Source organism: Myxocyprinus asiaticus, chromosome 49 (genome assembly GCF_019703515.2).
Source record: "Myxocyprinus asiaticus isolate MX2 ecotype Aquarium Trade chromosome 49, UBuf_Myxa_2, whole genome shotgun sequence".
In the NCBI taxonomy this organism is placed as follows: Eukaryota; Metazoa; Chordata; class Actinopteri; order Cypriniformes; family Catostomidae; genus Myxocyprinus; species Myxocyprinus asiaticus.
Genome location: NC_059392.1, coordinates 13422120 through 13444521, shown reverse-complemented (window position 1 = coordinate 13444521; position 22402 = coordinate 13422120). Strand labels below are relative to the sequence as shown.

At 39.4% G+C, this 22402-nt stretch overlaps 2 protein-coding genes across 3 annotated transcripts in view; one reads left to right on the top strand and one right to left on the bottom strand.

Moving 5' to 3' along the window:
• LOC127438224 (chromatin assembly factor 1 subunit A-like) overlaps positions 1 to 9824 on the top strand; it is an 18710-nt gene extending 8886 nt beyond the window's left edge. For both annotated transcript variants that reach the window (XM_051693636.1, XM_051693637.1), the window contains exons 5-16: positions 1374 to 1618; positions 1700 to 1760; positions 1930 to 1998; positions 2101 to 2318; positions 2483 to 2654; positions 4918 to 4998; positions 5131 to 5226; positions 5765 to 6011; positions 6936 to 7077; positions 8492 to 8789; positions 9021 to 9105; positions 9189 to 9824. In XM_051693636.1, the coding sequence (XP_051549596.1) occupies positions 1374 to 1618; positions 1700 to 1760; positions 1930 to 1998; positions 2101 to 2318; positions 2483 to 2654; positions 4918 to 4998; positions 5131 to 5226; positions 5765 to 6011; positions 6936 to 7077; positions 8492 to 8789; positions 9021 to 9105; positions 9189 to 9313 (1839 nt within the window). In that variant the 3' untranslated portion in view covers positions 9314 to 9824. The remainder of the gene's footprint in view (positions 1 to 1373; positions 1619 to 1699; positions 1761 to 1929; positions 1999 to 2100; positions 2319 to 2482; positions 2655 to 4917; positions 4999 to 5130; positions 5227 to 5764; positions 6012 to 6935; positions 7078 to 8491; positions 8790 to 9020; positions 9106 to 9188) is intronic.
• LOC127438225 (UBX domain-containing protein 6-like) lies at positions 9343 to 22402 on the bottom strand. Its single transcript, XM_051693638.1, has 12 exons — positions 22344 to 22402; positions 22170 to 22258; positions 21478 to 21629; positions 17780 to 17844; positions 17571 to 17699; positions 17402 to 17499; positions 17235 to 17310; positions 17067 to 17151; positions 14599 to 14818; positions 14373 to 14503; positions 11672 to 11817; positions 9343 to 11259 (listed from the first exon to the last, which is right to left on the bottom strand). The coding sequence occupies exons 2-12, from the start codon at positions 22250 to 22252 to the stop codon at positions 11134 to 11136; spliced, it is 1311 nt and encodes a 436-aa protein (XP_051549598.1). The 5' UTR covers positions 22253 to 22258; positions 22344 to 22402; the 3' UTR covers positions 9343 to 11133.

Below are 22402 nucleotides of genomic sequence, written 5' to 3'. Positions count from 1 at the left end.
GGGTTTGTAGCGTGACGATTCGGCCTTAACATCTCAGAATGTGAATTCATTTTCAGTAATTCAATGATCAGAGTCAGTTTATTCTGCGGTTACAACATGTAGTATGCAGAAAACATGGAATATAGTCATAAAAATGGCATTAGCAATAAACTGCAGAATGTCATGGAATATGACATACTGTATTTGGACAAATGAATGTTTGAATGTACATTTAAAATTATGATATCTCCTAGTGTGATAATTAAACTAAAAAAGTGTCTGATTTAATAAATAAATAATCTGCAAGTGATGCACGCTTCAAAATGAATGTGTAGAGCCGGCCACTCATACACTAAAAACACCTCTCATGATCATCATGTGTACGCTTGTGTGTGTGAGATGACAGAGACAGAGAGCACTCTTAAGTGCACAGCAAATACAGACTATGTATTTATTTAATTAAATTACTGCTTTACCTGGATTAATAATCACACTATGCCATGGAGCATACTGCTTATCTGGAGGTGAGAAACTTCTGTCAAAAACACACAGAAACGGCGAAATAAAAGCTCTATTTAAATGGGCACGTGTTTTTGCTTAAATATTACACTTGTTGGGTGCATAAAGTGTCCTGGAAAATTGTGGCTTGAAAAGAGTGGGAACCCTGTTCTAATATTTGCACTTGTTGTGAAGTAATCAGAATCAGAATGAGCTTTATTGCCAAGTGTGCTCACATACACAAGGAATTTTTTTTGGTGTTAGGAGATACAAGTGCACACAGAACGTAACAGTGAGACACAGAATATGAAACAAGGTAAGAGCATAAATAGACATACAAAAAAATATAACATAACATAGAAAGGCGTATGTACATGTGCAAGTGGTAATAAATGTGCAAGGTAGGGGTATGCACAGTTATTGAATTAAATATAAGTGAATTTACATATGTACATGAGATATTTATTTACATTTCTGCATTATGGTGGAGTCCAGAAGGCAGTTTAATTTTTCATGTGGAAAATGGCCTGAGGGTAAAATCTGTTCTTGTGCCTGGATGTCCTGGTGCTGAGTGCTCTGTAGTGCTGGCCAGAGGGCAACAGTACAGTCAAGCTTCAGTACAGTCAAGTACAGAGGGAGTGGGCAGGGTGTGTGGGGTCCAGAGTGATTATACCTGCACGTTTCCTCATTCTGGAGACGTACAGCTCTTGGAGGGTGGGCAGGGGGGCACCAATAATCCTCTCAGCAGTCATGACTGTCCGTTGTAGTTTCCTTCTGTCTGATTTAGTGGCTGAACCAAACCAGACAGATATAGATGTACACAGGACAGACAGTAAAGTGGTCAAAGTGACATTTTTGCCTATTTTTGAATAGGTCTTTATCAATTTGTCTCTTAGAGTGTTCAAGAACAAGAGGAGAGGCAGCGACAGAAGGAAGAGAAAGAACGACAGAAACAGGAGGCCAAAGCTGCCAAGGAGAAGAAAAGAGAGGAGGCTCGCAAGCTGAAGGAGGAGAAAGAAAGGGAAAAGAAAGAGAAGAAGGAGAAAGACGAAAAGGAGCGGCGGGAGAAAAAAGAGAGGGAAGAGAAAGAAAAGGCAGAGAAAATACGTGCAAAAGAAGAGCAACGGCAGATGAAGATAGAGTGAGTGCCCGAGTCTCTCAATAGCACTTGTACATTTTTTTTTTCTTAAAGAATGAGTGTTAAACTCTTGTAAATTTTTAGGGCCAAACTGGAAGAGAAAAGGAAAAAAGAAGAGGAAAAACGGTTGAAGGAACAAAAAGAAGTGAGTGTTTTCCTTCTCTAAGATTTTATGTGACACTTTGCATTGTTTTAGTATGCTTCTGCGTAGTATATTAGTTGTTCTGTTTTACTGAGAATGTCAGTAGCTTATACGTTAATGTTTGGTGAGTTGTGCAGGACCTTATTGTCTGACATTGTTAATATCTGTTTAGCGAATCAAAGCAGAGAAGGCTGAGATTACACGGTTTCTACAGAAGTCCAAGACCCAGTTGGCACCAAATGTAAGAGACACTTGATTTAGTGTTTGATAGAGACCTTTTCTGTCAGGATTCTAGTGTGAGTGTAAATATGCAAACAAATATGTTTGTTGTTTACGATTTTAGACTCTGGCATCTGCCTGCGGGAAATTTGCTCCTTTTGAGATTAAAGAGCACATGTTTCTGGCACCGCTGACTCGAGTACAGTGCGAGGACGCTGTTCTAGAAGAGTTAGACCATTATCTTGCCCAACCAGACAGCACTCTAAATGGGCTGAAGGACTGGACGGGGCACAAACCTCGTAGATCAGGTCCAACCAGGCCCAGGTGCATTGATACAGGAAGGTAAAGTCACATTGAGCCTTATTAATGACTGTTGCTTAGATACTACTTTGTATACCCTTTATGTAACTATGCCAAACACCAGCTGCCATTTTAGTTATTGTTCTTGTTTGGTGTTAAATACTTATCTTTTATTCAGTCTGTTTGTTTATGTTCTCTGTCATCAGTGAGTGTTTGGTCGTAAGTGAAAGCCTAAAGGCAGATGGAGTCCCGGACCGTCTGCGATATGGCCGTATGAAACTCCTGCATTTCCATGACAACTATCGTCCAGCTTACTGGGGCACCTGGAGCAAAAAGAGCACTCGAATCTCTCCCCGTTGCCCATTGAGACAGGACAAGGTAAAACCACAAGCAGAGTTTAGTAGGTTATTTAGTAGAATCTTTAGGCTCCTCACTATTTGATTTTCATTCAGGGAATCACGGTACAACTACAAAACGATTCTTGATGCTTCGATGCATTTCAGTTTTCAACAACAGTATGAATGCAAATCTTTTGCATTAAAATTCACATAGACTAAATCAAAGTATGTAGAAGCTTTTGTACTTACTTGAAGGTTCCCTATAGGGATTTGACAGCAACAGGAACACTTTTGTTCCTCCAGCAGGTGAAAATGTTGATTAGTATTTCCAATGGAAAGGTGTCTCGCACTGCCGAGAAAAGGTGGCTTCAGTGCGCATAATGCTATTTTTTTTTTTTTTTTTTTTTTAGTCATAAGCTTCATTTACATAATCATTGGAGCTGGAGTCTGTGTGCATAGCCGTGTCTCTTAGTGGATGGTTGTTAACAGCCCTAGTTTGAAATTGTTTGAGGCAGTTGGTGGGTTGGACTCTAGTGGCACTGACAGTGAACAATGAGCTTCTTCTCACATTGAAGAACTAACAAGCTATTGTCCTATTCAGATCTGATATAAAGTTTTTTTTCTCCGCAAATGCTGATTGTTATCCATGGTGATTGTGTTTCCAAGCATTTTTCTGGGATTCTCCCACACTTAATGACTAATAAAATAAGAAAAAGGAGGCAAAACACTAACGCATACTCCTTGTCAAACCACAAAGGAACAAATACATGTTCACTGGATAAAGTCACTCTACAAATTGCATCTAAATCAGTTTTGGGTGTATCCAATTACATAGTAATTAGTTACTGAAGTCGAATTACTTTTAGTCAGAAAAAGTATTGTAACGCGTTGTATTTTAAATTCTTGTAATTGGATCACGGTTACTGACATTCAAATAAAGTAATTACTTTTAAGTACTTCTGCTAAAGTAAAATGTATACTACATTTAAAATATAAATTCATATGTACGTCAGTTAGTGTTTTTGTGATGGCTGAAGGGTATGTGACAATGAATGAGGAAATATAGACATTTTGAATTTGAGTGGAAACAAAATGTTTGAAGGAAAAGTGATTTTAGAAAGTAACTTAAAAAGTAAAACCATTAGTAATTTGATAACTTGAAGTAATTAGTCATTCGTAGTGGATTACTTATTTTGAGGAACACACCTAACATTGATCCCAGTACAGTCTTTTACAATTGTTTGCATGGTAATCCTTACTCTTTCAACAATACTTGACGGGAAATTAGAAATGTTAGAGTCAGTTATTTAGCTTGTCACTCCTCTTTTTTTCTTGAGTGTGACAGACCTCTGACAGATGCAAAATCATTTATATTTTAAATGTATTATACAGTACAAATTACTTTAGCACAAGCAATGTACTTAAAAGTAATTAATTGAAAGTAATCTGATTACAAAAATGTCAAATGTAATGCATTACATTACTTTTTTTTTCCTCTCTCCCCTTTTCTCCCCAATTCCCAATGCGCTCGTTTGGAATGCTCTAAGTCCTCGTGGTGGTGTTGTGACTCGCCTCAATCCGGGTTGCGGAGGACGAATCTCAGTTGCCTCCGTGTCTGAGACATCAATCCGTGCATCTTATCACGAAACATGTTGAGCGTGTTACCGCGGAGACGTAGTTCATGTGAAGTCCCATGCTATTCTCCGCGGCATCCACGCACAACTCGCCACGCGCCCCACCGAGAGCGAGAACCACATTATAGCAACCACGAGGAGGTTACCCCTTGTGACTTTACCCTCCCTAGAAACCGGGCCAATTTGGTTGCTTAGGAGACCTGGCTGGAGTCACTCAGCACGCCCTGGATTCGAACTCGCGACTCCAGGGATGGTAGACATGCATTACATTACTTTGACTAAATCAGTCATTGTTTGTGACACCCCGACCAAAATAGTTGTTTTGAGACAGCTAGCCAAATGGCACCTTAAATGAAAGCCTAAATATGCTGCATCACTCGTGTAGTCTGCTGCATCAAAGCCACCTTAAACTTTGCAGTTGGAGTGACAATCAGTTTTAGTCCAAGTCCTGTTTTTTGTTGACATGAGAATCCATATTAAAATTTCAACCTGTGTAAGTGCACCTCAGATTCTTTGCATATAAAGAAAAACATATTTCACATTTGGGAAAATGTTGCTTTATAATGTTAAAATAAAAAAATCTGGACTGTTACTTTCAAAGCATATAAATTGTTCTGCTTAAAATAGAGTATTTAAGTGTATGCTTATGCATTTGAAACTGTGTTTTAGGAGCTGTTGGATTACGAGGTAGACAGTGATGAAGAATGGGAGGAAGAAGAGCCAGGAGAGTCTCTATCCCACAGTGAAGGGGTGAGAAACACTCTCAAATAATGCACTGGCTGGATTAAGACCATATGCATGTATCATTATCTTGTGTTGTGGTTCCCATTAGTCTGTGATTAAAAAGCTTGATTATGACTTTCATTTGTCTTGCCATTGCAGGATGATGACGACGAAGGAGGAGATGATGACGACGATGATGGGTTCTTTGTGCCCCACGGTTATCTATCAGAAGGGGAAGGAGCACTTGAAGATGAGGTACATCAAACGTCACCTTTTTAATTTATGCTCCCTTAACTCCAGTGTTTCCCCTATATGCATTTTGCTGCTCCACTGCAGAATTATGAGCGCCGCTGTTGGGATTTCACATGGTTCATTTAATATTCTTGACGCATCATAACGCTTGCCAGCCCCAGTCAGCTGTGCACTTTTTACACTGAGAAAGAGACCCCACCACACACACACATGCAGATATATGGGCATACTCGCATTGACGTTACCACATAACACACGTGTCAAACTCGCTTAATTTCAAGTGGCCTGCAAGCTTATTTCTGAAACGTAGGATTGCAGGTGATCGGAATGTCTCACTGAACAATCAGTTAGCGCTTTCCTCGTGAATATTAATGAGCCTTCCCCTGTGATCTGTATGTTTTCGAGTGCATTTTGCTCTCTTCAAAATTGGAATGGCTACTTGGGTCTTACAGCAGCAGTGATTGGCACATAGAGTTTAACGGGTCCATAGAGTTTAACTTTAATTGACTTATGTCAGGATGAAAATGGTCTGCTCTTGCAGGAAGGTGGAGACCCGGAGAAGCTGAAGGTGCGTCAGAGGATGAAGGCTCGTGAATGGGAGAATGAGCTGATGTCTAAAGGGAAGGTGAAAGTGTTGGAGGCGGTGGTGCGAGGCTGCCTGTGGGAGGGGGAGGAGCCTCCACTGGACCTCCTGCAGCCGTACGCTGTCTGCATGCTGGAGCTGTTACCCAGAGACGAGTCCTGTACCCCTGAACAAGATATCTCACGCAAACAGAGGAATGAGAAATGTGAGTACAGCATGTGTGTTTGACATGTATGCTTGGGGAGATCAAAGGAAAAGTTGGCAGTAAGTATTATTGTCTGTGTTGCTTTTCTTTTTTGTTTTATCACACACTGTGTACAAAACATTAACATGCCTGATTTTATGGAGAAGTTTCTTTTGAATTTGATAATCTTATTTGTTGTAACACTTGAGTCTTTAAGAGCCACATTCAATATGGGGGCCTGGGTAGCTCAGTGGAAAAGATGCTGGCTATCACCCCTGGAGTTTGCTAGTTCGAACCCCAGGGCGTGCTGAGTGACTCCAGCCAGGTCTCCTAAGCAACCGAATTGGCCCGGTTGCTAGGGAGGGTAGAGTCACATGGGGTAACCTCCTCGTGATCGCTATAATGTGGTTCGTTCTCGGAGGGGCGCGTGGTGAGTTGAGCGTGGATGCTGCGGTGGGTGGCGTGAAGCCTCCACATGCGCTATGTCTCCGTGGCAACGTGCTCAACAAGCCACGTGATAAGATGCGTGGGTTGACTATGTCCGACGTGGAGGCAACTGGGATTCATCCTCCACCACCCGGACTGAGGCAAATCACTACGTGACCACGAGGAATTAAAAAAAAAAAAACATTGGGAATAGGCCATTTCAAATTGAGAGAAAAAGAAAAAAAAAAAGAGCCACGTTCAATGACGCTGTATGATATTACACAAGCATTACATTTGCATTGCGATGAAGTGGACAAATCACGTTAATGACAGCTTTTAACTCAGTTAATGCACAAAGACAAGCCTAAAAGGCCCGTTCACACCAAGAGTGATGCAAATCACAACAAAGCAATGCAAAGCACAAGTTCACACCAGAATCTTTAAAGGGGCTCCAGTAAATCGCATTATTCTTTTGAGAGTGTTATTAGTCTAGTTAACGTGTTTTTCATTTCTCTTCAGTGCTGTCACAGCTACTGCCATTGCTGCATGGGAATGTGAACAGCTGTAAGGTCATAATCAACGAGTTCCTGGAGTTCTGTCGTCAGCAAACATCGTCACCCACAGAAAGCCCTCTGAGCTCTACTGTCAGTGTCCCACCCAGGTATCCCAAGTAACAGAATCATACTGCTCTTAAACAACACAAAACCTCTATCCATTTCCGTATTCAGAGGTGCTGTATCATGGCTGACCCCAGCTTAGCTGGGATATGCAAAAAAAAAGAATTTCACTATATATGAAAAATGTATAATATGTGACAAAATAAAGGCTGCTTCTATTCCTTTTAAAAGATGTAGCCGTTTTGGTGTATATTTCTGTCAACTGGATGATTTATCTGTATAATGCCTGGAAATATGTTTAGGGCTGTCACTATCGACTATTTTGGTAATCGAGTAATCTAACAATTATTCTGATGCTTTTAATAACTCAGATTGCATAAAGTTGTCAAGGTGAAGTCACGTTTGACTAAAATGCATTCATTAGCCTAAGTTTTGATGTACTCTGCGATAGAATAACAACAACAAAACGATTGTGCAAACAATATCTAAAGCTAATAGACACCCAAAGCAGTTCTGTAATAAAAAAATATATATTATATTATACTCCAGGTGTGCCCACCTTTTTTTATTATTTTTTTTTAAATGCAAGATCGACTTTTTTTTTACTAATTCAACACAATTTAGATATTTCAGTTTCAACTCAAATATGGCAAAACCCATGGAAATAAAAACTTTTTTTTTTTTTTAGAAACAATGTCAGTCCAGCAATCTTGTTCATTTGAGGACGAGTTATATTTATGTTTAAACTATTTTATGGAGATAAAAGCAATTTTATTTGTTTGTTGTTTTGTTTTTTATAACTATCATTTACATGCAACACAGAATACAATATTAACAGTAATTGCTTCATTGAGAGATACATGTTTCCACTCATTTCTCCTCCTGGTAAGCCAAAGTTTTATATTGTGTCTGCGGGGCACAAGACATGCAGCTGTGTGGCTTTTTCACAGAGCTGTGGCTTTATTCGGTAAATAAAGTTCTCTGGGTTCACACTTTGAGTTTTACCTTTGATAATGGCCATAACCTATAAAATATTTATTGGAAGTGGAGCATTGCAAACTATTACAAACTTAATTTACATGAGAAAGGTCACATTTACATTTAAATGGTAATTAATTTACACAGAATGGAACACATATTACAATCTGCAGAAAATAACCTTATTAGATCATCTGGATTCAGTCAGATTTACTGAGCAGAAAGTGTTTGTGCATCTGTCACTGCGTGTTGTAACTTTTAATATAGTCCAACGGACGTCTTTGTCATTACATCGAGCAATTTTTAAATCGAGTGTCCGTGACCGCTCTAAACGTGTTGCTTTTCGTTGAGTGTCTGACTGTGGGAGAGTGTGTTTTGGAAGCATGTCCAATTATTTTGAAATTCCTTAGAAATGCTTCTTGTACAGAAATGTGAACGTGGCTTCATCTGTGTGTATTTATGTTTTCATTTTGCAAAAAGGATCCATATCAGGCGGCTAATAAAGGAGAACGCTGTGTATGAAAAACGCTCCACTTGCAGACGATGCTGCTGGTACGTGCATGCAGAGGTTCTGGCCCGTCATTCCCAGGAGGCCTTGCCTGTGCCCTGCCAGTGGACCTACCTCACCTCTGGAGCACAGATGACCCGTGATGAGGCCGCTGGCTCACAGGGCAACTCGCCTACTATGTCCAATTCCACCACACCCTCCAACAAGAGGAAGAGCGCCAGCAGCCACTCCATTACAAAGTATATGAAGAAATGTGGTGATTCTGAACAGGTACAGGAAGAACAAGACTTCATGCCACATGAATGTTATCGGATTTTTAAGAATACACATTTGCAGGGTTATAGTAGTTGATACCAATACCAGTGAACTCTGACGATTCTTGATACCAATTTCAATACTACAAGAGCTCAAATGCCATTTAAATGCATTCCTTCATATATTCCTTTATAGTTTGTGAATGATTCTTTGCTAAATTGTATGTCCATGACACAACTTATGTAGACTGAAGCCATGGAGACAGATGGCTTTCAAGCAGACACAGAGGATGATGATGATGATGACTGTGTTATCATTGGGGAGCAGTCCGGTGAGTAAACTGACTTCTTTATTCTGTCTTTATTGTCAGGCTTTGGTAGAGTGAGCTAAAACGATTTGTTGTTTTCCTCACAGGATCCTCTGAACAAGATGCAAACACATCCTTGGCACAAACCGAGAAAAACACCAAGCCTATGGACACAAACGCATCTGAAAGTGCTGCTCTTGCCCTTCCCTGCCTTACTTCAGCCACTGCCTGAGATCCAACCCCCTTCCTGTTGGGTTTTTGTAGGGGCTTAAAATCAGATCTTCAATTTTGAAGGAACACGGAGTCATAAACCATATTAAAGGTCTCCAGAATGAATCACTCGTTTCCTCTATCAAGTGGAGGTCTGTTAGTTGAAACTTCACCAGTACACACTGTCAGTGGACGACACAATATCCTGTTTAATCTAATAAGGCCCTTTGGAAGAATAGGGTTTTTACCGCCATTCTTCATAGATGAGATCCCACTTTTTGAAAGTGTGTAAATGCTCTGCTGGTACACAGTCAATCAAGCTGACACATTCCTCTGACTCCATTCAGGAGGTTGTTGCTGTCTGTTGGGCTTAGTGCTCGGTGCAATTTTTGTTTTAAATTGTTTATTTTTGTTTTCTCAGAATACTTGAATTGGTGTATTTCTTTAAAAAATGACAATTGAAATATATTGCACTTTTATATTCCATTTCTGTTTATTTCTACCATTTGTTCAATCGTTTTTAAGAGAGTTTACCCAAAAGCTAAAATTTGTCAGTTTATGACCGAATTATCATTTTTGGGTGAACTATCCCTTTAACTTCTGTTAGCCCTTCGTAAGTCTTTTTCCTTGTTTTTCTTTCCAAGATGGTTTGTATAAAAACATCATGTGCCATTTTTCACCCAGGCTGCTAAATGCGGTGTAAATACTATTTCAATCTTTTTTTTTTTCTTTTTTTTTTTTTAAGCACGGGGCTGACATAAGTGGCCGTCCAGCACGGAAAAACATCAGCAGCGTTGGCGCTTCGTTTGGCTTCAGTGTTTTCTTAATTGTTCTGAATAAACTGCGCCGTAGTTTGCAGTTGTAATGGGTTTAAATAAAGCATTATTTAAAAAAGATTGAACAAATTTGATATGCTGTTAACAAGATTTGGAATTTGATCATAACTGCAATAATTTTCTGCACCGTTAAGCTGTTTTGTTGTGCTTTCATGTACAGTCGTTCTCATCTGATGAAGCATTTCATTTCATAAATTACGTCAAAAGCCACAGAACATTTGGAATTCTACAAGCATATATGTAAAATACAACACTGTTAATTTTTTAACAATATAGCAGTTTAATAAAGGAACATTTTACAAACATATATCCACATGATATATATGATATTGTGACAATTGAAAAGTGGATATTTATTGGTGGTTAGGAGGTAGAAAGACCAGAGCTTAAGTTGTATTATAACATTAGCGTGCCCCTTCATTTTTAAGTGGAAAACAAAGTTTCGTAATACTACACAAAAGACTATCTGTAGTGTTCATGTTAGATAAATTCCAAACACAGTGCTTCTGATGTCAGAATAAGAATTTATGGTACATTTTAGCATTTTTTCATCAGCAGTAGCTAAAACAAAGTGCTTTTAATTTGCTGCATTACACCGGTTTCACCTTTGAACGCATGCCAATTCCGATCTGAGATGTAGCAAACATTTATGGCAGCATTGGAGACAAAACGAGCATTTCAGCAGTCTTCCTGCTAAGGAGGCCAGTCATTAAGCAACAAAGCATTATCATAGGATGTCAAATTGTTTGAACATGGCCTGTAAGGTGCTAGCGCTCCCAGTAACACATCACTGATTGCAAAGTACTTTGATGTTTATGATCCTGCAGTTTTAATAGCACCACTTAAATCCACCTAATTCATGCTTTGGATGCAACCAATTCATCAAGTTCATTTTGTGAAACAGTGTTGGGATTATGGGATCTCCAGAAGAGGGTGGTTGGAAGATGGGACAGGGACTCTCTAGGATTGGCGAAAGAACGCAGGCAGGAACAGCAACATAAAATGTTCAGCTCAGGGTCTTTATGTTCTTTAATAGTGCTGGTTTAATCAGAACCGTAGTCTTTCCTCCTGCAGCAGCGATATCAGCCTGTACTGCAGCGTCCCACGAGAAGGTCAACAGAGCTGCTGGAGCCTGGAATATGGAAAAATGAAGTAAAAATTGACCTTATTTCTTAAACAGGTTCCTGATCTTATTGTGCATGATTAATCAGAGCATCTTATTCTGAAGAAAACAAAAAGAAATGACTTGCTCTACCTGTGAAACAACTTCGACTGATGTAACAAAGGCCATGTGGCAGGGTAGAATAATACTAACCAATATTAACGTATCTTAATATTTCATGACCCAATCAAATCTGGATGAATAGAATTAAGCCTCACCCAACCAGAAATACATCGGTTAAATCCATTGTATATGCTGTTTCATGCAGTCTTCAACTATGGAAAAGTCCAAAATGTTCTGAGAGCTTTACTGTTTGGAGAACAGTTCTACTAAACTTGAGAAACATTCCATATTTTGACAAATGCTTTTGCTCAATACCTACCAAGCTACACTCGTTCAGGGCTAATTCATCATCCTTCAGTTTTTGTCCTCCTGGTGCAACCAGCTCAAAGGGCTGCCAGCCATTCTCCAGCGAATCACGCACAAACTGGTACAATGCTGCCACCCTCTCCCATGCCAGGAAAGTGCCTGCAGAGCATATACTGGTCAAATGAATCTACACAAATTAATCATTTAGTATAATAGTTTAAACGATTTGTAAAATCGTAGAGCGCAACAGTCTGATTCCGAAAGTAAAAATACATTTATTTTCTCCATAGATTAATTCATTTTTAATGATAAATTATAAGCCTTTAAAGACAGACCTACCTTGAGTTACGAGGTTGTTAATCGATGGTACAAGCCATCAGTCTGTCTCATTTCAACTTCATTTAAAAAGAAAATCGTGTTAAATAGCGCAATTCCTGGTGAAGAACTACTCTACCTGTGATCCTGAGTGGGAAAATCCACCAGAACAAAGTGCGCCAAAAGAGCTCTGCGGCAACTGCCTACTTGCATGATGCAATCAAGTCGGTCTTCCTACACTCTCAAACTAGTGATTTCCTGGCAGAAATTGTGAAATTTTGGCACTGATTTTGAAAATATGACTGATCATGCAAAAAACTGTCTTTTATTTAAGGATAGTGATCATATGAAGCCATTTAATATCACATAGTTGTTTGGCTCCTTTTTAAATCATAATGATAACAGAAATCACCCAAATGGCCCTGATCAAAAGTTTACATACCTTTCAATGTTTGGCCTTGTTACAGACACACAAGGTGACACATACAGGTTTAAATGGCTATTAAAGGTTAATTTCCCACACCTGTGTCTTTTTAAATTGCAATTAGTGTCTGTGTATAAATAGTCAATGAGTTTGTTAGCTCTCACGTGGATGCACTGAGCAGGCTAGATACTGAGCCATGGGGAGTAGAAAAGAACTGTCAAAAGACCTGCGTAACAAGGTAATGGAACTTTATAAAGATGGAAAAGGATATAAAAAGATATCCAAAGCCTTGAAAATGCCAGTCAGTACTGTTCAATCACTTATTAAGAAGTGGAAACTTCGGGGATCTCTTGATACCAAGCCAAGGTCAAGTAGACCAAGAAAGATTTCAGCCAAAACTGCCAGAAGAATTGTTCGGGATACAAAGAAAGGTAACCTCAGGAGAAATACAGGCTGCTCTGGAAAAAGATGGTGTGGTTGTTTCAAGGAGCACAATACGACGATACTTGAACAAAAAATGAGCTGCATGGTCAAGTTGCCAGAAAGAAGCCTTGACTGTGCCAATGCCACAAAAAGGCCTGGTTACAATATGCCTGACGACATCTTGACACGCCTCACAGCTTCTGGCACACTCTTATTTGGAGTGACGAGACCAAAATAGAGCTATGTTTGGAGAGGGGTCAACACGGCCTATATTGAAAAGAATACCATCCCCACTTTGAAGCATGGTGGTGGCTCACTGATGTTTTGGGGGGGGTGAGCTCTAAAGGCACGGGGAATCTTGTGAAAATTGATGGCAAGATGAATGCAGCATGTTATCAGAAAATACTGGCAGACAAGTTGCATTCTTCTGCATGAAAGCTGCGCATGGGACGTTCTTGGACTTTCCAGCACGACAATGACCCTAAGCACAAGGCCAAGTTGACCCTCCAGTGGTTACAGCAGAAAAAGGTGAAGGTTCTGGAGTGGCCATCACAGTCTCCTGACCTTAATATCATCGAGCCACTCTGGGGAGATCTCAAACGTGCGGTTCATGCAAGACGACCAAAGACTTTGCATGACCTGGAGGCATTTTGCCAAGACGAATAGGCAGCTATACCACCTGCAAGAATTTGGGGCTTCATAGACAACTATAACAAAAGACTGCACGCTGTCATTGATGCTAGAGGGGGCAATACACAGCATTAAGAACTAAGGGTATGCAGACTTTTGAACAGGGGTCATTTCATTTTTTTCTTTGTTGCCATGTTTTGTTTTATGATTGTGCCATTCTGTTATAACCTACAGTTGAATATGAATCCCATAAGAAATAAAAGAAATGTGTTTTGCCTGCTCACTCATGTTTTCTTTAAAAATGGTACATATATTAACAATTCTCCAAGGGTTTGCAAACTTTTGAGCACAACTGTATATCTGAATATTTTGCAATAAAATTAAAACATTATTTATAAACAACTTTAAATGAATAGCTTTATATTTTTCCATCATTTTTAAATGGATTGCGTCAATCACAATGCTTCAACGTATTGTAGTTCATTCCCTCATTAAAGACATTAAGCACACAGTCTTGTACCATTGTCTCTCTTTGATCGATTTTCAAATACTTTTTTGCTTTAAATCGAAGTTTATAATGTTGTAATTTATCTCAGTGCTGGTTGATTTGATTAATGGCTTAGAACTTTATGAAATCCCTATGGGAAAAATACATCTGGATCCAAGACGGCAGAAAAAGTGGGGTTGTGCTCTATTACATCAAACATGTTGTAGAGCACCTAAAAAAAATAGGTAATAGCTAATAGAGACATTTAAGTGTGTGCTATTCCATAAAGGAATCACAGCAACCTTAAGCCAAAATAATCAACCACTACCGATTAATTTTCTCCAAAACCTGCTTCATTTGATTGTGTTCGGTATTTTGGATGTCCTAATTTAATCAGGTGACAGTGTGAACTCATTAAATAGAGAAACTGCCAACCCTGGAGTATATTTCCATCTGGTAACCGCACTCTCAGAAGGGTGTAGTTGTATTTTCTTCTCTCTCTCTGCTCGTCCTTCTCTCGCATTGCTTTTGTTCGAAGCAGAGCGTTTCTCTCCACCATTTCACTCCTGAATTAGGGAAGATTATAAAAAACATTGTGCAACTTCATAAACTTTTTGGAACTTTGTCGGTTTTATTAGCGCGAATACGTTTGTTTCCTCACTTAAGTTGCTGTTCTCTCTTCAGTTCCTCAGCAGTCATATTGTAGAAGTCAGGGGGCAGCTCAAAGTTTGTTGCACGCTGAGAGGGTCTGAAGACCTGTGGTTGACGGTCCAGTTTTGCTCTGATTGGCTCCCCCTTCTGCAGACACTCCAAATGAACCTTCATCTGCTCCAGAGCCTCTGGTTCCTGCTGCGGCAACACCAAGTACTCCTCAGTCCTTTCTATGAGAATTTGTTAAAGTATGAAGGTTGTTAAGGTATGATATCAGGAAAGAACAGACGCAGAGAAATGTTCCAGGTTCAAAACAACTTAAGCCCAAAGTATACTTCTGTTTTGACGTGAACGCTTGGCGTCAGCGAACAGCTGAACTTCATTTGATTGTGCATGCATACACAGGCACATGCACGCTACGACTGCTATGAGACACGACTATTCTCTTCAGAGGATTAGACTCATAAAGATGTCTTTATATTCCTTCAGACTTGAGTTATACAAATGCTCACACACGAGATCTTGATGTACACCATCAACTGTAGTTGTTTCCATATTCGTCTCCTGTTATTTGGCAGCGATTACATCTTCTAGCGCTTCTTCATGACAGCAACAACTCAACTGTGAGTTTTGAAACCTTGTGGACCCACTAATTACTGCAAAAAATTCCAGACGCATACTGCATGTTCAGAGTATGCGCAGTTAGAAAAATCCAAGTAGGAATATCTGCAGGCCGGAGATCTCCAAATGGGGCGGAATCTCCAAAAGACGGTGGGGTTACTCCAAAAGGGGCGTCACTTCCACACACATTTAGGGTTAGGAAAAGGGTTAGATTAGGGGCTCCCTGTAGCTTTGCTGGTTGTTTGGAGCTCCCGCCCTGTTTTGGAGCACTGCCTGCAGCTTTAAGGTCTGAACATACTCTATGTAATAATGTGAACGCAGATGCATCTTGCTATGCAAACTCAATTTCACGCGTCATTGCGTTGTGAAATGTGTCAGAGCGCAATTCACAACCTAATGCAAGTACACACCGTATTCTCAGCGTTGCCGCAAGGGGCGCAACAGCGGATTATCTTTTTCAACCAACAACTGTCATGGCAGAGCAGCAATTTAAGAAGAGTCTTGCCGAACAAGTTAGATTATACAAACATATTTTTCTGTCATCTTTTCAGCAAATACAAAAGCACAAATTCCTCAACTGTCGACTCCACATCCATTTCGTGGCGCCTAAAAAACTCTTTCGCCCCCTTGTGGTCTGAGGTTTTTAACCGCCAAAGCAACGCAAAAGCGCACATAATGTACAACGGGACCACGCATTGGGCATGCGTTGGCGAAGCGCTCACGTCTGCGTACTTGCATGAAGTATGTTTGGGCCATTATCCTTCATGAAAAATCAGGCCGCACACGTTCAGTGCTCGAGCACTCTGCTGATGATGAAATTTGTGTCACGTGTCCTGTACGCAGACACCTTGCGTTCCCATGTGACCGAAGTATACTTTGGGCTTTAGTGCATTAAAGTCATGTCGTAATTATCGTATTTACGAGTTGAACGCACATGAATGCCACCACGAAGTCGTAACTATGAATGGGAAACTTTCCAAGCTGGGGGCGTGTCAATTAAAGAATCATAGCGGGCCAATTGTTATTGGTAATAATTCAGTTTTACTTGAGGATTTTGACTGTGCAGTTTAATTTGTATGCATGTTTTGTACTGTTAATGACAAATAACGATAAGACTTGCCAGAGAGTAAGACTCATTTAGCTGGTTAATGCAGCAACAAGCATTTGCAACAAAATTACATTTCCCATCGTTATATGCGGCCGCACAAGAATGATAAAATAAATAGATAAAGCATTAATTACACAACTAATGCGTGGCTTTGCTATTAATTTTGTTGCATTGATCCTGCCTTCACCAGTAAGTGAAAAAGAGAGAAAAAATATATACATTGCAAAATTGGTCTGTTCTTCCTGACTAAAATCACTTGAAAACATATCACGTCATATTTACAATTTCCGACCTCGAAAGTACGAACTTCTCAGGAGGACTTGAACACACCATTAGGCTCAATTGACAGCATTTGTTGCATAACATTGACTGACATCACTTACAATGGAAGTGAAAGGGGCCAGTCCATAAATGTTAAAATAGCCACAAAACGTAAACATTATACATGCTAACGTGATTTTAGTGGGAAAAGATTGCATTCCAACCTTATCTGTGTAAAGCTATATCCAATATTACAATTTTGATGTAATATTGTATTATGACGACGTAATGCCAGTAAACTCTGCAATGAATTTTATCACAATAAAATCATGTTGAACAAGGATTTTATTGCACTAAAATCATGTTAACATGAAAATGATTTGATGATTGTTTACATCTTGTGGCTATAATTTTGAAACCATGTATATTTTAACATTTGTGGACTGGCCCCATTCACTTCCATTGTAAGTGACTCACTGTAATAATACCTTCTCCATCTACTGGAAGCATGGTGCTCTCAAATCCCAAGGCCTGCAGGTACTCTCGAGTTCCCTCGATTCTGCTAACCTTCTCCTTTGTGGGTAAAACAGTTAGACATGAGTTCGTTGTTCTTAATAATTGCTGTATTTGTCCAAACAATAAAAGCGTTCTCTTACCTGAAACACTTTGTTGCTGACTTTGATCTTCCGATACTTTTCCTCAGTTAGATTCTTACAAATGTTATCAATGTACCTGTACATTATTGGTAATGAGTTAAACATTATTCAATCTTCTAGATATGATTGTTTCCCAAACCTCAAGTAACAAATTTAACAGCCCTTACTTGCAGATTATGTCCATGGCGGCCTTTACTTTCTCTTTATCTTTATTAAAGGTGTGAATCATCATAATGGAGGCTTCCACTGCATCCTTTGAAAACCACTGTGAAGAAAGAACCATCTTTAGTAAAGTGCACATACCTTGAAGATTCTGACTGTAGTAAATAATCTCACCATTAGAATGGCCTCCTTGATGTGCGACTCTCTCTCACTCTTTGTTACGGTTTTTCCAGTGAGAGGACAGATGAAATACACTCCCGACACAGAGAAACAAGACGGATCTTTCTGTGGAACACTGGAGCCCTTGAAAAGGTAAATTTTTGGATAAGCTATGCCTTTAAAGGGTGGGACAACACCACCACAAGTAAAAATGTGGGACTTGCCTCGAAATCTGCATTCTTTTGACCAGCCGCAGTTGCAGCTGCCTCTGCTTCAAGTTCACGCTTAACTGAAATACAAAAGAAACCATTCACTTAAAGGAGCTGCAAGTGAATTTTTTATGAAATTACATGCAGAAAACAACTCTATAATCTTTCAGGTATCAATTAAATAGGTGCCATGAAATATCACACCTGTCTCTGTAACAACCATAGCACTGGCATAGAATTGGGTGATGTGGAGGGATTGATTTGTGTGTGTCCCCCCCTTCCACATCATGCATCTGTCCTTGTTTATATATGTTTTATCAATGCTAAGATTCATTTAGCATGAAATACCTTGCAATTGCGTGACTGTGACTCTGTCATCAAACAAAAAACTGAAGTCCCCCCTCCATCGTACGAGTTGGTATCGCCCAACTAGTGTTACGCAATCCCCCTATAGCGTAGACAGCGGTGTCACATGGTACCTGTTACTTTTCTCAACGCTGGCCAGGATGGGCCAGTCACAGGCGTTTATTATTACTGGATGAGGATTTTAAAAAAATGCTTTTATAGATAATGCTGAGGCAGATTTCCATTCACAGGTATGAATCCTTGCAATTATCAGTTTTTATTAAAAATAACTATCCAATGTAAAATGTCTCCTGAGTGATATGAAATGTTCTGAAATTTAAATGCAGATGCATGGATGATTCGGTTTTCAGAGCGTCAAGCGCCCCCTGCAGGAATAAAACTTTGTGTCTCGCAAGACAAGTCAGTGGCTGACAACAGGCAATTTTGATCTGTAGGTCTGTTACCCACACAAAACTTTCGTATGAATTTAGAAAACATGAAATATCTCACATGAGTCATATGTGTTGTCAGTGAAAATATTGCAGGCTTCCACAGAAATGATCAGTTGTTTTTTTTCAAGATGAGGAAAGTGGACAGGTATTTCAGATGAGCAGGTAAAAATAGTCATTTACTGAATATTTTTCTGAAAAATTAACCCTAATGCTTTTTTTTGAATGTTTGATATGATACACAGTGTATAAATATTTAAGAGTATGCAATGAATATAATTTTCTATTAATCTGTGCATTCATTTGAACTCTTATTATGCACTGTATATTGTGTTGTAATAAAACATTATAAACGACCAATGGCATGAGTTGGGGGCGGAACTATCAGTTTGTGATCAATGACAGAAGGGGGGAGTATTCAGAATAGGGATGTGCCCGAAGCCAAATACCTTATTTGGAAAGGCACGAATAATGACTTCAAAACGAATAAGGAATTAATCAAAATAATAGAAAAAATATTCGTAAGACTGATCATCCAACGAGCAAAGGTATTAAGCGATATTTTAAATAAACATATCAAAATTACAAAGCAATGATGAGTTTGTAAAGCCAATATTACTACAGTGTAAACCTTATGAATGAAAAAGCACATGGTGTGATTTCAGTCTCTGTTAATTGTACGCCTCTCAGAAATCTAATCTTGTCAAGAGTAGCATTAACTAAGATACCATATCATACACATTTTCCACTTTTTTAAATTTGTTAACACATCAACACCAAATGTTTCCCACAATTCACATGTAAGGATTAAGAAACCAACCTGAGCGTGATGTTGAATTCCTGACCAGAGAAGTGATGATTTTATAGCTTATCTGTGTGTCTCTTAAAGCTGACCACATTTATATCCACATCACCAATTAAGGTAATTGCATGGTTTACCCTTTATTCCCAAACAGTTTAAATGCTCAATAGAGGTTTAAATACTTTTAAATCTATTCAGAATACTACTGCACATGGAGGGAGAAACCAGCACATTTTTCCACTTTCCTCTTATAGAAATGTATAGAGTCTCGCTCTTGCTATTTATTCCACTGCATTTTGCTAATTCTGCACATGTAATTTAACTAAATAATTATGTCCTCCACATTATGTTAAAATATGTGCACACAAAATAAGCCTCAAGTGTAGCCTATCATAAAACGTTCTGATATAGATTTACGGTGCTTTCACCTGTTTGTAGGCTTAATAAATTTTTTCTCATTTCTTTTAATGTTTGCATTTGTATTTAATATTCGCTGCAAAATGTGTGCTTGAAATTTCACAATTGCTTGACACCTCGTGCCCCCAAAATAACATTCACACTTGCATACTCCACAGACATAAACGAAAATGATGTTTCAGCAGATATTAATGTCAGAAATAAGTTAAAAACACATTCCACAGTTAATGTAGCCTTCATATCCAGCTTCATCTGGTGAGAAAAAATAGAGTATATCAATAATATAATTAAATGGGGCCTAGGTAGCTCAGTGAGTAAAGACGCTGACTACCACTCCTGGAGTTGTGAGTTCAAATCCAGGGCGTGCTGAGTGACTCCAGCCAGGTCTCCAAAGCAACCAAATTAACCCGGTTGCTATGGAGGGTAGATTCATATGGGGTAACATCCTCGTGGTCACCATAATGTGGTTCTCGCTCTCGGTGGGGCGTGTGGCGAGTTGTGCGTTGATGCCGCAGAGAATAGCATGAAGCCTCCACACGCGCTATGTCTCCGCGGTAATGCGCTCAACAAGCCACGTGATAAGATGCACGGATTGACGGTCTCAGACACAGAGGCAACTGAGATTCGTCCTCCGTCACCCAAATTGAGGCAAGTCACTACGCCACCATGAGGACTTAGAGCGCATTGGGAATTGGGCATTCCAAATTGGGGAGAAAAGGGGAGGGGAAAAAATATAATTACGTAATAATAATTGTTATTATAATAATTACAATTAATAATATTAATAATAATAATTATTGTTATTATTAATAATAACAATATGAATAATAATAATAATAATAATTAAATATGGCTGAGGCATATACAGATAAAACAGATACAAATAATTTTGTCGTAGTAACAGATACAGATACAGAGAATGGCTTCGCTGCACACCCCTAATTCAGAAAGCTGTTTTGAAAACAATGTTTACTTCTGCAATTCCGTTTGGTGGCGCTAATGGCACAGAAATGATATTTCAGCTTTAAATTTCACTCAGTAGCTTTTTTCCTCATTTAAAAAATGTTACTTCTAAGGAAATGAATAGTGATTTTTAAACATATGTATAAAATCATGACCACTCGTGTGAGATGAAGAGTTCAGTTATATCAGTAACCTTATAAAAGCTCTTTTATTCTACATGGGGCAGGGGTGCCTCATGGAAGTGGCGGTTCTAGAGGGGGTGCCCGGGGCTGACAGAAGCCTGGCCCCCACTCACAGACCCCCCCCCAGGTTGGACAACACTCCACTCGCCCCCCTTAGACGATATAACAATTGCACACAGTCAGATGGAATTTTGGAGCCACAACAGGCTGATCAAGGTACCCTGCCCGCCCCCTGTGAAAAAATCCTGGCACCAACCCTGCCTCATGGGGGCAGCCATGTCAGAATCACATGACCAGCCAAATACTACTCCCTTAATCTCAGTAACTGCTCTGTTATCGGACACTTTCATTCATGGATTAAATAAATCCTGGTTAACTGCTCATAGTGGATTTCTACAATGGCATCTGTAACTGAAAACTACTATGTTTGTATGATGCGCATCCAGGCCACTAGGTGTCAGTCTAAGCCACTTCGACATACTAAATGCAGTGTTTGGAATCAAACACTGGTGCGAACACAGAGCACGTTACTATGTATAGACGTGCATTGGTTACCTTGGTTCCTTATAACATCCTGCGATGTTAGCACTTTAGGTCGGGGCTGTTGCTCGATTCTGGCCAGGGCGGCGGCTCCTGCCCTTTGAGCACCCTCAGTGGGCGCCTTTTTGGGCGCTGAACGAGCAGCCGGTGGGGCCTGAGGTTTGGACCTGTTTAAAAACGAGAGGTCACCTACAGATATTTGTGGTTAAAATTATTGTTGTAACTAATAACATAACTGCAAGCTTCAGCGTTAAGGCGTAAACAACTCCCATATGACTAACACAAGAGCTTTACTAAGCCTGTTTACCTCGGAGTAATTATAGACATATGGATCAACTTATAGGTGATTATATAGTGATTTCAGGTCCCAGATAAAAACAACATCATGGTTGAATCTTTAAAATCTTGATGCAGATGTCAAGCATTTTTCGCACATACTATACACGATGTCAGACCAGATATTAACCGGCTTGAAATGCAATCTGAACACCTATAGGTGAAAAAATGATGCTAACTTTCATATTTGGTTTGTAAAACTTTATTCAATGAATGCATGCAATTGCCACGTACATAAGTAGGTCTGAAAACAGGACCCTAGAAATGTCATCTAGAATGTTTATCATTAAATAAGACGAAACGCGATTCAGTGCATCATAATCTGATCATAGTTGCACAGAATAGTTGCCATTACACAGCTGATAATTTACCCTGTGTCGTCTGCAAGTTTCTTCCCTGGCCCTGCTGACTTGAATTTTACATCTTTCTTGATGTCCTCGAAAAACTTCTTCATTCTTAGCTAATGATACAGAGTAATATGTAAAATAATATGCAGGATACAATGAAGCAAAAAAAAAAAAAAAGTTAAAAATTAGTCACATTACCACCCAAGCGATGTGTTTACAACGAGAAGAGGACAGTTCTGGACCGGAAATATGATCAT

Bases quoted from the DNA above. Each gene is read 5' to 3' on its own strand.
- LOC127438225 (XM_051693638.1), bottom strand. From the start codon at position 22,252: ATGAAGAAGTTTTTCGAGGACATCAAGAAAGATGTAAAATTCAAGTCA. The intron at 17,500-17,570 runs GTGAGATTATTT...CTTTCTTCACAG, and splicing joins TCAAGGAGGCCATTCTAATG to TGGTTTTCAAAGGATGCAGT. The intron at 17,152-17,234 runs GTAAGAGAACGC...TTACCCACAAAG, and splicing joins TCAGCAACAAAGTGTTTCAG to GAGAAGGTTAGCAGAATCGA.